The 16335-nt window shown below is 37.5% G+C and overlaps 1 protein-coding gene across 15 annotated transcripts in view; it reads left to right on the forward strand.

Moving 5' to 3' along the window:
- Positions 1-16335, forward strand: part of SYNE1 (spectrin repeat containing nuclear envelope protein 1) — a 437497-nt gene that overhangs the window by 156190 nt on the left and 264972 nt on the right. For all 15 annotated transcript variants that reach the window (XM_032407632.1, XM_032407640.1, XM_032407639.1 and 12 more), the window contains 10 exons: positions 1084-1242; positions 1533-1697; positions 3352-3486; positions 5476-5634; positions 5832-6040; positions 6669-6777; positions 8578-8742; positions 11765-11932; positions 13608-13778; positions 14538-14678. In XM_032407632.1, coding sequence (XP_032263523.1) covers positions 1084-1242; positions 1533-1697; positions 3352-3486; positions 5476-5634; positions 5832-6040; positions 6669-6777; positions 8578-8742; positions 11765-11932; positions 13608-13778; positions 14538-14678 — 1581 coding nt within the window. The remainder of the gene's footprint in view (positions 1-1083; positions 1243-1532; positions 1698-3351; positions 3487-5475; positions 5635-5831; positions 6041-6668; positions 6778-8577; positions 8743-11764; positions 11933-13607; positions 13779-14537; positions 14679-16335) is intronic.

Below are 16335 nucleotides of genomic sequence, written 5' to 3' on the forward strand. Positions count from 1 at the left end.
ATTGGATAAAGATTGTCTTTCACTTTGAGTTATAGTGCCATTTCTCGTATTCTCAAATTGCTATAAATTGCCATCAAAGAATCCTTCCACAATTAAAATAACATTTTGTATCTTAGTAATAATAATATTAATAATATTTAATAATATCTTTCTAACATATATTACTTTTTATGTCCTAAATCTTCAAAAGGAAAAATATGTCCTTACTTCGTTTTTTCAAAACAAACAAACAAAACCTTGGTCTTAATATTTGCCTCTAGATTACCAAAACTGGTATCCAAATGAGCAGTTTGAAATACTTTTCCAAGCTGTTGAGGGTGTTGAAATGCAAATAGTGCAGCTTCAGGTCAAAAAATGACTGTTGGCCTGGGCTGGGCTGGATAATTCTGCTGTCAACTGCAGAAATCACTATGATGCTAGGTTACTAAGCAGAGGTGGAAGGGCCTGGGTCACCATGGTTTCTCATCCTGCAAATGTGTGACAACTGCAAGTCCTCCCACACCAACCGGTCTGCTGCCTTTTGTGGTTAGTATCTGAGGTCCACCATTTTGTTAATGAGGTTGACAGCTTATGAACCTTAGGAATTCAAATATTGTACATTTTGGCATACACAAATAATATATAATTTGCTGCAGCTCTTTCAGTAAAGTATGTGCATTAGTATTTATTTAGTCAGATTAAAACCTAATATGTTGATTGATTTTGGGATTGTTCTCTCAATAAAGGAAGATGACTTCGCAATAGGACAACCCTGTGAGTTGGACACATTGCAGGCAAATAACAATTTTGATGGCCTTTCATTTTCTTAATGTTAATAACACAGGCATGAAATTTTTAAAAATCTCAAAAAACTCAATGTGACATTTAAATGCCTTATATAAAAAAACACTGACCAGTGATTGCTTAAAATTGAGCTCTTCTCAATGAAAAGAAACACTTCTCTGTACTTTTGATTTTACTTACAGCTGACTAAAAGCCTAAAAGCCATATAATGTTGTTCTTATTGTTTTGTAATGGTTATTCTCTTTCCTTCTCTTTCTCACCCTTTTAAATACTATTGTTGTGGGCTTCCTTTCCCTGTAGGAACTGTCAGCTTGTCAAGAAAGCTGTAAGAAAACCATGACACAAATTGAGAAAGGCAGTCAAAATGTTCAAAAGTTCGTGACCTTGAGCAGTTTGTTAAAGCATTTTGATCAGACAAAGCTGCACAGACAGATTGCAGATGTCCATGGTGCTTTCCAGGTAAGCTTTCTCCCTGCTATAGAAGCATAAGCCAAGGAAAATACAAAGAATGAGGACATGTAATTCTCATGGCTAAATGAGGCTAAATGCCTTGCCTACTGAGGTTTGGAACCAATCATTTTACTTCTTTTTCTAATACTCATTAATGTCAAAAGAAGTTGATTACTCTCATCATAATGAAACGTATTCCTTCTGAGTGTTTTTTTTTTAAAGAAACAATACTCTTTAACAAAATGATGCTTTCAATAATGAGAGAGCAGCATCACATTGGCATTATTTTTTAAATCAAGAATATGGTGAAGAAAATTGGAGACTGGAAGAAACATGTGGAAACCAATAGTCGCTTGATGAAAAAATTTGAGGAGTCTCGAGCAGAGTTAGAGAAGGTGCTGCGGATTGCTCAGGAGGGCCTGGAGGAAAAGGGAAACCCAGAAGACCTCCTGAAGAGACATACCGTAAGTTTGTCCCTCATGGGGCACTTGACCTGAGGACACAGACAAGTGGTCTTGAGTGAAAAATAAAAAGAACATTCTGTCCTAATACTAAGTTTTTGAGGCGGGGGGAAGAAGAGGTGAGTTAGGAAGGCAGAAACATTTTAGGTTATTAGACCCAAAAAATGGCAGCAGCAAAAAACTTCAGGAGCAATTGATGAGCTGCAGTATAATTGGCCATTCTTAAGCCCCTGAAGTGGTAGAGTTATTGGATATATAATGAGGCTCTCCTGAATTATTTAGCTGAGAAATTCTTACATAACCAACATATTCTTTTTAAGAGATAATTTTAGGTGGATGGCTAAGTCTTTGTGCTCATTTCGTGAATCCGCCATATCGGAGTGTGAATACCATGTCACTTGAAGTTTGGTAGCTGATCCACAACTTGTCCTATTGCGAAGTCATCTTCCTGTTAATCATACTCTTTTAAATCATATAGGTATTGAAAATGTTAATAATCTCTTAAATGCTGTACAGAGATGATGGGGCCTCTGAGATCATGTATTTTGAGTTATGTTTCCTGAAATTTCAGTGGATATTGATATAAACCACACTATCAGATGATGACTGCAATATATTTGTGATGTAGCTGACTGAACTTAGGGTTGATGTCTGTGACACTCAACATCCCCTTCAGCTGATACTTCTGCTGCAGTGTGGCCCTTTCTGTTTTGAACCACTGTTGTTTTAATGTATCTCTGCATATATCCTCCTGAGTCTGTGTGAGACTTGGTCATCTATATAGGTGCACATGTGCTGTTTGGGTCTGTTTGGACGGCCATAAAAATATACACAGGTTGGGTGGCTTCAGCAACAGGCATTTATTTCCTCACAGTTCTGGAGACTATAGCTCTGAGATCAGAGTACTAGCATGGTTGGGTTTGGTGAGGACTCTCTTCCTGGCTTGTGGATGGTCACCTTGTCACTGTGTTCTCATAAGGCAGAGATACATAGGGAGCAAGATCTTTGATGTCTCCTGTTATAAGGGCACTAATTCCATCATGAGGGACCCACCCTCGTGACCTCATTTAACCTAATTACCCCAATGGCTTCGGCTCCAAATATCATCACATTGGGGGTTAGGGATTCAACATATAAATTTGGGCAGGTAGTGGGGAGCACAGTTCTGTCCATAGCTTGTGGGGCCATGTGCATACTTGTCTGAATGTAGAAATGGCTCATAATGAATCAGCAGGGCCTGAAACCCATTACATTAGGGTATGAGGAATTGTGAGACTAAACGCTAGCTTCTGTTCTGCTCTTCTGACTTCACCGAAGAGGAGTGAAAACTCTATTACTATGGAATCAAGTTTTTAGGCCCCTTGGCCTTCTGGAATAGTCTACCAAATTTGAAAGCTGAAAAGATTTTTTTTTTCCTAAAAAATGAAAAGCACTAGTTGAATTTCAGATGTGGTGGCTTCTGACTCATAACTGTAGATAATTATAGTTCGTTCCTGAAAAAAAAAAAAAAAAAAAAGAGTAGTTGCCAGGAAGGTTTGAAGAGGGCAGCAGCTGGCTGAGGGACTCGTGTAGAGGCGTGACTGCTTAACTGTAGAGTGTCTGATGCTGCCTTTTATTCTTCCCGACACTCTTAACCACTTCCCCCTCTCCGTGCCAGGAGTTTTTCAGTCAGCTGGATCAGAGAGTGCTCAACGCTTTCCTGAAAGCTTGCGACGAGCTCACCGACATTCTCCCTGAGCAGGAACAGCAGGGCCTGCAGGAAGCCGTTAGAAAGCTCCATAAACAGTGGAAGGTGAGTCAGGACATAATGGGAACACACACATAAGTAGGTGCCACGAATGACGGGAGAGAGCATGAGGGTGTTAAGGTTCGATTGTAAGAGAAATTCATGGAAAATCACCACAGGTACTTCTCCCATTTAAAAAAACCAAACGAATAAAACAATGACAAAATAAGATACGATTTTGTTTTTCTTATTTTTTAGTAGCATTGATTTTATCATATTACTTAAGAGTGCTCTTTTTCTTTTCCTGAGTATTTTTGGGAGTAGGAATGACAAGGGCATTTAATTCAGTAACATTTAGTAAGCTCTTCTCATCTAAGTAAATTACATTAGGCATACTAACATTTTGCTGTTTTCAAGGATTTTACCATCTGGTTTAGATTGTTATGGTCTAAAAAATATAAATACAAACACTTATTGGTTAAGGACGCAGGGATGAACAAAGCACAGTCCATTTCTCCAAAGACTTTAGAGCCCTGTAGGGGAGATAATTAGTTGCAGATAATGAAAGTATAATATGTAATAAGTCCCCAAAAGTATAGTTAATGCTTATGAAAGCTTTGGAAGAGAGAAGTGGGCCCACTTGGAGAGTGGAAAGGAGTGAATCAAGTAACTAGTTTTTGTCTTAGGATTTTAAAGAAGCAGAGATCTGGGAGTGGGTGGGAGGGGGAAATACCAGCACCTGGAAGAGAGACAGCAGGACAGCCCTCGAATGGGGGATGTAGGGATTCATTTGGCTGGTCTAACTTGAGTGCCCCACACTGGGCATGTCACAAGGAAGCCGACTCTAGAATCCGCATGCCAGGGGGGCAGCTGCAGTACAATGAAGACCTGCCCAGGGCTGTCTTGCTCAAGCCAGGCTGGAGGAAGCCTGCTCCAGCAGCAGGTTAACGAGTGCTATCACAAGGTAATAGCGAGTGGCGATCTTCATGTGTATTACGTGAAGAAGTCACGGGATCTGGAAGGTAGGCAGCTAAAATACTCTCCATCAGCTTTTGTTATTCTCTCGATTTTTTTTTTTTCATCTCAGTAACATAGGCTAAAAAAATCATCCCCAAGCATAGGAAAAACACAGTTAAGGACATATTTTATTTGCTAAATATAAAAACTAGAAAAAGATTCTTAAAGAAACCCAAGCTTTTGAAGTTGTCCTTAAAGCTTAACATATCATAAATGTATTATGGAATAGAGATTCTAATGGAAAACTGTATTTATTTTATATATACACACAAACTCTCATTAAGCTCTCTAGGATATAATCTAGGATATAATCTGTTCTAGTCTTTCCATAGCCCCAAATCATTTTCTCATCTGTTATCTTAGTATTTTATTTTAAAAGTAACCTTCTAAATGCCATAGGACACAAGCTGGCTAAAATTAATAAATTATAGGACTGCAGGTAATGATGTAGCTTATGATTATATATCAATAAAGAACATAAAACATCTCATGTTTGCACGCTGCTGGCTTGTTTTCTCAAGGAATGCGCTAAGGAAAAAGGACAAGGCGGGTGGTCAAAGGCATGGGCCATTTGATCTGGCCTCTTTACTAATAAAGTTTTCTCTTTGCCCTTTGTGTAGTGAGTATAAATATGTTCTTCCTACCTCCCAGGGTCGTTGACAAAATTAAATGGGACATATGCCGGGGAGAGGGTATGTGGAATCAGTGCATCATTTAAGTTTAGATTCAAATCTAGCTTTTCTACTTACCCTGAGCCTCAGTGGTCTAATTTGTGAAATAGGAATATTAATACTGTGTGGAGCTATAGTAAAAATTAAATAGAATAATTACTGTGAAAAATCTGACCCTGCAGGCTGAAAGAATTCATTGTGGCCCCACTACTTGGAGAAGTACAAAGAACAGCATCCAGGTGTAGACAATAGTGATTAAATCACATTGGCCCCAAAGAGAATATTTTATGGTTTTTGCCACTCCAATTAAAAATGTATATAATCTGGAACGGTATCATATTTTTTTGAATCTTCCTATGGAATGTAGGATCTTCAAGGAGAAGCCCCATATCATTTGCTTCATCTGAAGATTGATGTGGAGAAGAATAGATTCTTAGCTTCTGTAGAAGAATGCAGAACTGAGCTGGATCGAGAGACCAAGCTGGTGCCCCAGGAAGGCAGTGAAAAGATCATTAAAGAGCACAGGGTACGTCTCACACACCCCAGGCATGCAAAGTCACATTTTTACCTAAAAGATATATACCTGATACTTTGGTTTGGGTCCAAAAACCCTAAATAGCTTAATTACTATATAGTAGTAGACTAAATGGGAAACTTCTATGAAAATATGGAAGTATTGTATGGATTTTCACAAGGATTATATCAATGTTTATTGTTCATTAGATTTTCTTCAGTGACAAGGGTCCTCATCATCTTTGTGAGAAAAGGTTACAGCTTATTGAAGAACTGTGTCTGAAACTCCCAGTCCGGGACCCAGTAAGGAACACACCTGAAACCTGTCACGCGACTCTCAAAGAGCTCAGAGCTACCATTGATACCACCTACATGAAGCTTGTGGAAGACCCAGACAAGTGGAAGGACTACACCAGCAGGTAGTTGTGGAACTGCTTCCAGAGATGGACACTGTCTGTCCTAATACTGTTAATTCAGAGATCATTGCACGACAAGAAGTGACATGTGTTTCCTCTGAAGCAATAAAGAAAATCAGATTGTATGATCTTACCCATGCTCTTAATATAAAAATGCTTCATTTAATAAAAAGAATGGGTTTCAGTCAGAAACAAGGTGAAGCACTTAATTTCCAAGAGACCCAGATGTTACCTTTTTGAAGCACATTTGGCAGTTCCTTTCTCCCTGATTTCCTCATATCCCCAGGGGGAGACTTCTGCCTCTGGGTTTCTGTCTCAGTCTGGTGGAGATAGATGAGGCCAGACCTCAGGTGGTGCCTTCCATATTTCCAGGTGCTCAGGCCCTGGGAACACACCTTTTTCCTTAGCTGAGCTCCATCTGCTCTGCTTTCTCTTTCCTCCAAGTGACAGCTCAGAGGCAGCCACCCCTGTCCTGAGCTTCATGTTAAAGGAACAGTTTCCAGAAAATTTGTTAATTGACTTGCTAATCAGTTGATTGCTAGATTTCCATGAATAAATTCAAAATAGAAAATGTATTTTAACCACTGGGATATTTTCTTCCCTTAATAAGAAAATACTTGTGTTATTTCAGAATTTCTGAGTTCTCATCTTGGATATCTGCAAAGGAGACACAGTTGAAAGGGTTTAAGAGTGAACCCTTCGATACTGCCAACCATGGAGAGATTAAATGTGCTGTAGAGGTTAGTTCTGGTCCATATTTTTCATTAATAAAAAAATTAATGGTAGACAGACTAACTGATGTATTCTTTTCTTTCTGTAAAAAAATTAAATTACTGAAAAACTGTCTTAAGAATAAGTCTCCTCATGTTACTGTGAAGAAGAATAGGGTATGATTTTCCCTATTGAATCATTGTTAGCTTTGAGATTTAGTCATGCTTAGTGGTACCTCTCATAGATCTTTAGCTAATGGAAAATCCTGAGAGGAAAATTGTATGCATGGGCCTACAACACAGCAGAGATTTAAGAATTGTCATGGAAAACAAGAACACTGTAGGTTTTTATACATTTTCAGCCATTCAAAAGCCAGATCACAGAACTGGGAAAGGTCTTTAAGTCTCATTTATATGTCACATTCAATCTGGATCGATTAGCTCTGGGAGCATGGGCACAGCTCTGGGAGCATGGGCACACCTAGCCAGGTGACTAGGCTGAACCTCAAGCCCTAACCCAGTTCACATTCTGTGAATGACACACAGCAACCCTCTCCTTCTTAGTGTGGCTCTGCTCTGTTTTGTAGACACACGCCATTGCAAAACTCCTTATCTTTGAGCATTTTGAGCTCTTGCAAGTCACGTAGTTCCTGTTAATGAGAATATATTTCCTTTCTATTCCTATCCTCTGAGTTTTATGTTTTTCTCTTAAATTTATAATCCCATTAAATACTAGAGATGCTCAATAATATCATGCTATACCTATAGAAGGATATTTATATTTGCTCTTTGTTGCTGTTACATTACAAAAATAAAATGCATATCTTAAAATGAAGAGATCACTTGGTTCTGGAACCGGTGGGTGTGAATTTACCCTATAAGATCCTCTGTGGCAGCTGCATGGTTTCCTTGTGCTTCCCAGAGCTGTGTAGGAGGAAGAGGTTGCCCCAGTCAGCATTCCCACAGTTCCCAGACCTTGCAAGGGCTGAGGCCCCAGAATCTTTCTGGCATTGTCCGGGTCAGTATACCTTCCCTTCCTGGCTTAGAGTTGTGCTCCTGTTTGCACATCTTACTATGTGGGTTATTGACTTCCAAAAGCTAACAAAAATGAGACATAAAATATAAGTTAATAAAGTTAAGATCAATTTTTAGGGCATCCATAATAATATTCAACAACTAAACTCCTCAAAAAAAAGAAATCCGCTCACTAAAAAAAGGACTCTTTCAACCTGTTTTTCTAAAAATACCATGTTCCTTCCAGCTAACAGAAAATAAAATGTGGGGCGCCTGGGTGGCTCAGTCGTTAAGCGTCTGCCTTTGGCTCAGGTCATGATCCCAGGGTCCTGGGATCGAGGCCCACAAGGGGCTCCCTGCTCAGCAGGAAGCCCACTTCTCCCTCTCCCACTCCCCCTGCTTGTGTTCCTGCTCTGGCTATCTCTCTGTCAAATAAATAAATAAAATCTTTAAAAAAAAAAAAAAAGAAAAGAAAATGTGTTATAGTTCCCAATTTGGTATCCCATTTTCTTCTACAGGACTTTTAGAGGCACCTTTATTTGTGATCAAGGGACTATCTGTAAATATCTAACCATCTAATTATGAACTAACCATCTAGTTAGCTTTTTGATATAGAGAGTATTGATTTTACATATCAGGTATTGGCATTGGGGAAATATTTTTTTCTAGCACCTGTGGACTTTTGTTAAAGATGTGAACAAAAAGTAAAATAAGCAGGCACTCTAATCGGTGAATGAATGACTCTCCTACCTCCACCGTATGAACTTTCTTAGTCTGAGTCTGTTCTTGATTCACAATGTATTCTCTTCATTCCAGGAGATCAGAAATGGTGTTACCACAAAAGGCGAGACTCTCAACTGGCTGAAATCCAGGCTTAAAATTTTAATTGAAGTTTCTTCTGAGAATGAAGCCCAAAAGCAAGGAGATGAGCTGGCAAAATTATCTAGTTCTTTCAAGGCTCTTGTAGCTTTGTTATCAGAGGTATACCATTTACTCACACTCTAAATAGATAGTTTTGGGTGAGGAATCTGGAGGGTTCTTTTTCTTTTGGTTGTGATTTAAGAAGTAATTATATAAAGAAAGTATAGTTCAAACACAATAGTGAAGATACTTATTCATATGAAGATTGGTGGGGAAGATGTTTGAGTTATGGTCTGTGCCATTCTTGGATATGTTAGTTCAGAATAACAACCTATATTTAAAGTACAAAGCTTACCAGATCCACACTTTTTACTCTTACTAAAAGCATTGTTTCATGGTCAGTTGAAGGTATATTATGGAGGTTAAGAACATAGGCTTGGGAGTCAAATGAACCCAGAGTTACAGTTTAACTCTGATAGCCCACTTCCTATATAATCTTGAGCTTGTCACTTAACATCTCTGGGTTTTGATTTTCTTACTTACAAAACAGAGCTAGAAAAACTTACCCCCAAAATGCAATAATATATGTAAAGCGCTTAGTATAGTGCCTGAGAGTGAATGCTCAATAACCAATAATTGGTAATAATAAAATATTCAATGTTAGCAGACAGTAAAATCTATTTTATGAAAGACTTACTCATTTTAAACTTCTCGATATATATTTCAGTGTTTATATTCCTCTATGGATTAAAATACACAAACCTATTTACTTCATTTCTAGTAAGCCCCTTCTACCCTTGGTGACACATTTACTGACCAGGTTGCATGTCAAAGAGTCTGCATGGGAAGATAACATAAGAATGGAAAGTTGAATAGATAGCTACCATTATTTCTTGAAATCATTTATGAACTTGCATGGAAAAATGATCATCTAGATTATTTAAAGTTCCCTGATTCTGAAGATTTGGAATTCTCTGGAGATGTCCCTAAACTAACAGTTTGGTCAATTAACCTTTTATATTTTGAATGCATGTAGATCCACTTAAGACTCTAGCTGTGAATTTACATATGCCAAAAATACTCTAAACTGCATGTGATTTTAGTTTTATGTATGAATTTTGATATTATGTATCATTTTTCTTAACAATTTTGACAAAATGAAAATAGCGATAGGATTAATCAAACTTTGGAACATGAGTTATTTCAACCCTTTGATATCCATCTTTCACAGCAATAGTCCAGGTAGCGTAGCCACTACCATACTTCAAGTAAAATTCTGACGTCATTCTTCTCTACTCTTTTTTTGATCAAGAAGGTAAGGAGAAAAGTAAGGATTACAGTTTTAAAAAGTAAATGTACATGCAGGTGATCTTTGATCCAAGACTTAACAAATAGTTTTAGTCACATTGATAGATGAGTTTATATTTTGTTCCACACACACACATACACACGCACACGCACACACAAACACACACACACTTAAAACACTTTGTCAGCCTTTAAAATTAGAAATTATTAGTCTCCCTAACACTTTCCCAAGGCCATTTATCTACTTTATCTTCCAAGTACTCTCACACCACTGCACATGGGACTTGTAGCAAAAATCTACCCCTAACAAATACAGACATTAATTCTTTGCACACCTATCTACCTTATTTTTTTAGTTTTATGGTTTTTTAAGTTTTTATTTGAATTTGAGTTAGTTAACATACAGTGTAATATTAGTTTCAGGAGTACAATATAGTGACTCAATAACATTGCAGGATACAAAATCAAGGTAGAGAAATCTATTACATTTATATACACCAATAAGGAAGCGGCAGAAAGAGAAATCAAGGAATCTATCCATTTACAATTGCACCAATAACATAAGATACCTAGGAATATTATTTTTATATGTCTCTTTATAAGGAACATAAGATTTTTGTTTTCAATAAATCCTCACTCTATTTTTTTTTTTTTTTTTTTTTAGAGAGAGAGCACAACCGGGGGAGGGGCAAGGGGAGAGAGAGGATCTCAAGCAGACTTTCTGCTGAGCTCAGAGCTTGACTCAAGACTGATCTCACCACCGTGAGCTCAGGACCTGAGCCCTATCTACTTAAACTTCGTAGTTTGTATTCATACCCCTGTATGCTACTCAATCATTAGTAAAACCAAAGAAAGAGGAAGGGAAAACATTCATTTTGTTCATGTAAGGATTTATATTAAAAGATGGATTTGACACATTCAGTCCATCCTTTGATTATAATCCATTTAATATTTAAATTAATGTTGAACACAAAGTGTTTGCAATTGTCCACTATAAGAAAAAGAGGCTGTGGATAGACTGGCAGTATGTAATGATGAGTCACTTCTTTCACCAAAAGCTGTGATTTACTGAGATCCGGAGTTTGTGGTTTTCATAGGGTCTTCTTGCTGTTTGGAGAATAGCACACTCACGTCACCTGGGACAAACTCAGAGAAGAGGGTCAAAGAAAAAGATGGGGTAAGAATAGGAGAAACTGAAAGGCTTCCATGGAACACAAATGACGTGCAGTGTGAAAATGATGATCTTAGTGAAGATGGAGAGCAATAGACTTTGAAAACAAAAGATGCTGGTGACCCTGGACTAGAGGAAGCAGAAATGAGATAGAAAATGCAGGGAAAAGAATTCACTAAAGAACCACAATATAATTGCTAACCAAAAATTAGCAATTATATTGTGTTTTATGTAAAAATATTGGAAGTGCATTTTTAACAAATACTCTTTATTCTTTTCATTTTTTCCCCTCCACAATTTTTTTCCTTACTTACTTTGAACAGGGTGGACTCAGCTTTATTACACTGCATTTTTATAATTTATGATTAAATTTTAGTCATGGGACTGTCATTAGAGGGATCCAGGAAATAAAATATACAGTATACCCACTTTCATTATCTTGCTTTGACTGCCAGGTTGAGTGGGCACAGAGCATGAGGCTTGCGATTCCCATAAATGGCTATGCAGTTTAATAATAACTAAATAAACCTCAAAAATATGAGAAAAAATAAAAGAGATCTGTGTATATATTTCAAGTTACTGAGATGGACTTTACACATATTCTTAGAATATTTAAGATTACCTGAGCATCATATGAGTTATAATTTTTTCACGAAAATCTAGGTTGAAAAGATGTTAAGCAACTTCGGGGACTGTGTCCAGTACAAAGAAATAGTGAAAAGTTCCCTTGAAGAGTTAATTTCTGGCTCTAAAGAAGTCCAGGAGCAGGCTGAGAAGATCCTGGACACTGAAAATTTGTTTGAAGCACAGCAGTTACTTCTTCATCACCAGGTAGGATGCCCTTTCCCCAGGGTACTTATGCAAAGTTCCTTAGTCACTGGCAGAGCCAGAGAAGTAAAGAGAACTGTATGTCTAAGAGTAAGGACAAAGGGAGGGAGGGATGCAGGGAGGAGTCCAGGTGACCTCTGTTCTCTGTTAAATATTAGCTATTTCAGAAGAGCCTGTAAGATAAATTCTCAGCCTGAGTAATTTGATGCTATCAAAAAGTTCAAGGAATATTATGGAGAAAAGGTTGATTTAGCTATGAAAACCTTCATAAAACTAGCTTATTTGTCCTTTTCGTCACAGAGGAAGAAAGCGTAGAGATAAAATGCTCCATATTTGAGATCACTGTTCTTTGTCATTATGTTAAAATCCTGCTCTTCAGTTTACAACTTCAAATACATCTCAGTTTGGAAAATTATAACTTACATGAAGTACCAGACTTTTCAGGATAGTATGCTCTTATGAAGGATTAGAACTAGAAATAAAGAAATTTTGGTACATGTATTGATAATAAACAATTTTAACCAACTTACTTATTTGCCGAACTCAATATAAGTAGAAGTATGATTTCAAATCAAATATTTTAACGACAGAATTCTAGCTAACATAATGTATAACAAAATGCTAGCTAATTTTATATATAATAATATATAAACATGGAAGTGGCGTTAAAAGTGTATGTAAAAGAGCAGCCTCTAGGCTTTACAGATTTATTTAATAATTATAAAAAGACTATGGGTCCAAAAAATTAATGCTTGGTATTACATTGTTCTCAATCATTGTAAAAGTTGTGTTTGGGTTTATTTAAGTCAGAGAAATATGTAATTACAGATATTTACATTAATATTTTAAAACTCTTCACAGTTCTTGGACCAGGTACTTGGTTATATGTCTGTGTTTACTTTGTGAAAATTCATATGGTATACACCTGAGATTTGTCTACCATTGTTTATACATTATACTTCAAGATAAAAAGTTTATTTTAAAACATAACTTTCCCCATATATCTCAGCAGGTTTATCAGTCTGAATATACCCAGGAATTAAATCTCTTAGTATCAGCATTCTTACAGCATAAATGATAAAAAAATTTAGAGTTAGGGCTTCGTGTTTTTATGCAGAAATAAGTCTTGAAGGAGAATCATGTCAAATAAATATTTTTGTCAAATTCCTTCTGGAGTATTACACAAAATGCTGAATGTCTAAATTTGCATGCAGTTAAAACACCAATATCAAATTAATTATGTTGTTTACCATTAAAAACATAAAATATTTATAAATAATGCCTTTTGACCAACATAGAGTCCCCATTGCCATTTTAACTGTTAACACATTAACTTTTTTTTAAAGATTTTATTTATTTATTTATTTGAGAGAGAGAGAGCATGAGCAGGGGTGGGGAAAAGGGGAGAGAGAGAGGGACAAGCAGACTCCCCACTGCCCACTGAGCAAGAAGCCCAACGGGGGACTCGACCCCAGGACCCTGAGATCATGACCTGAGCCGAACGCAGATGCTTAACCGACTGAGCCACCCAGGCGCCCCCATTCACGTTAACTGTTAAAAGACAGTTTGGGCCCACGCTGCAGTGAGGTTGTACCTTTCTGTCCCTCTTTTAGACTGCAGGTGTTTCTGTCCTGCTTAGCCGCTCAGAGAGTAACATTTACACCCATCTGTTGTCCAGCAAAAGACAAAGAGGATTTCGGCAAAGAAGAGAGATGTGCAGCAGAATATAGCACAGGCTCAGCAGGGCGAAGGTGGGCTGCCCGGCCAAGTCCGGGAGGAGCTGCGGAAGCTGGAGAGCACCCTGGACAACATGGAGCACAGCAGGGAGAAGCAGGAACGCCGCATCCAGGTGGGAGACTAGAAGTCTAGGGCCCCGTTAACCTCCAGGTCACAGCTTACATCTCCCAATGGGAGCAAACGTTGGTTCCCACCTCTAACACTCCATCATTGTGTTAAGTATTGACATGAGTTATCTCTTTTAATCATCACATTAACCTTAGGAGATAGATACTATAATTAGGCACATTTTGCCAGTGTGGAAGCTTCACAAGAAATAGCTGGAGGACTTCACCCAGAGTCACAGAGCAGTGATCAGTGATAAAGCCAGAATTTTAATCCACACTTGTTTGAATCCAGGAATTAACACTGGCTCATTTCACTTTTCTGGGAAGTCCAGCAGCCACACGTTTATGCTTTATTGTGATCTTGACACTTTTAAAAAGTTTTTGAATTCTTGCCACCTGCTCACTACCCACTCCCCTTCTTTCTCTTTCTCCCTTTTATTTTTTCTTTTTTTGAAAGAGACTGGGAGGCTCTTTTTTCCTTTATCCCTTATCCACATTTTAAGTAATATCTTTACATTAATAGGACTTTACAGCTGATAGAACACTCAGAATGCTAGTCTACACATCCTCTTTTTTGTAGATGAATTGAAACACGGAGTGAAATTCTAACAGGAGACATTAGGATCATCTTTGTTCAGCATAACTATGTGAAATTTGAACAGAGTTAACTGGAGGTTGACAGCCTAACAAATGAATGGAAATGTGAACAATATTTTTGACACATGTTGATAATTCATGACATGTTTATTTTTTTTCAAATTTAGGTCACATTAAGAAAGTGGGAGCGATTTGAAACAAACAAAGAGACAGTGGTCAGATACCTTTTTCAAACAGGTTCCAGTCATGAGCGCTTCTTGAGTTTTAGCAGTTTGGAAAGTTTGTCTTCAGAATTGGAACAGACAAAGGTATATCAGTATGACCATACACTCCCTTGGTACTCATTATTCAGAAGCAAAACTGTGTTTCCATCCCTTATTACCATTAATTATTATAATTATACATTTAATCAATACTTTTTATTTATTGAGCACCCACTCTTCAACACACTGGTCAAGTTGCTCAGGGGAATGAAATAAATAAGATTTAAACATCAAGAACTAAGAGAAATTTTTTATTAAAGTGGGAAGTGGTTAGTTCCCTCATAGATGAATACGTTAAAAAAAATCTTTCTGAAGGCAGTAATATTTTTAACTGAATCTTGAAGGGCAGGTAAGACATAGAAAAGCAGAGTGTGGGACAAAACATGAGCATTCCTATAATGGGAAATGGCATGAAATATGAGAGTGTATGGAGATTCTGTTTTAAGGCAGAAAAATGGAAGTACAGTTGTAAAGGAAAGTTGGGCCATATTACAAAGACACTGGAAGGTCTAGGCAACATGGAACCCTTAAAGGTTTTTAAGAAAAAGAATCACATGATCAGAGCTGTACTTTAGGGAGATGCATTTTTTTTTTAAAGATTTATTTATTTATATATTTGAGGGAGAGAGAGAGAGTGCATGTGCAAGCAGGGGGAAGGGCAGAAGGACAGGGAGAGAGAGAGAGAATCCTCTAGCAGACTCCCCGCTGAGCATGGAGCCCAACTCGGGGCTCCATCCCAGGACCCTAACTAAGATCATGACCTGAGCCAAAATCAAGAGTTGCCGTTTAACCAACTGAACCACCCAGGTGCCCCTAGAGAGATACATTTTTAAGCAGTGTAGAAAATTGAAAGGGTGAAAGACCAGTGTCATGGGATCCAATTAGAAAGTTACTGCATGTGTGTATTAATATGGACATGAATTAGGGCAATGGGGATGGCAGTGGGAACAGATACAAGAGATAGAGAGTAAAGGAAAGGAAGATATCCAAGGTTCTGAGCCTGACAGATGCAATGGGAGTGAGACAGGAACTTGAAGGAGTGCCTGTCAGTTGAGGAAGAAGACAGACTCAGTTTGGAACAAATTGAGGTTGAGGCTCCAGTGGGACATCTAACAGATAATATTTAGTAGGTGTGCTTCATTAGCCCAAGCCTATAAGTCCAAACACCTTAGGCAGTTAGAGCAGACCAAAACATTGAAGCATTTAGAGAGTTGTACAAGTTCTTTTGGTTCCTTTTGCACATGTTTTGGGTTTATAGAAATGACTGAGTTAATATAGAAATATGTTGGCCAATGAATAAGAAAGACTCATATATGTTGGCCAATGAATAAGAAAGACTCATATCCATCGGTTAGTAACCTTCAGCAAGTAAACCTCTGTGCTGCTTTTTTCTTACCAGTAACAGGCTTCTCTGTCTCTCATACTGCCAATTTTGTATTATCTCTCCTAGTATTAACTCACTGAAGAATTTGAAGTCTTATAAAGTCACAGAATTTTTCAATTCTGTATGATTTTCATCAGCCATTTAAATAGAACATTGTTTTTAATTTTAATTTTAATTATTTTATATATTAAAAATATATCAGGTGTCTTTTATAAATACAAACAGATTTATGGGGTTAATTATCATCTGGGTGTTCCACCCAGGTTCCATCCAGTGTTTCTGATACCTTGTGGTTCTGATCCCTTTGAATTTGTTTAT

Source organism: Phoca vitulina, unplaced genomic scaffold (assembly GCF_004348235.1).
Source record: "Phoca vitulina isolate PV1807 unplaced genomic scaffold, GSC_HSeal_1.0 scaffold9, whole genome shotgun sequence".
Taxonomy (NCBI): domain Eukaryota; kingdom Metazoa; phylum Chordata; class Mammalia; order Carnivora; family Phocidae; genus Phoca; species Phoca vitulina.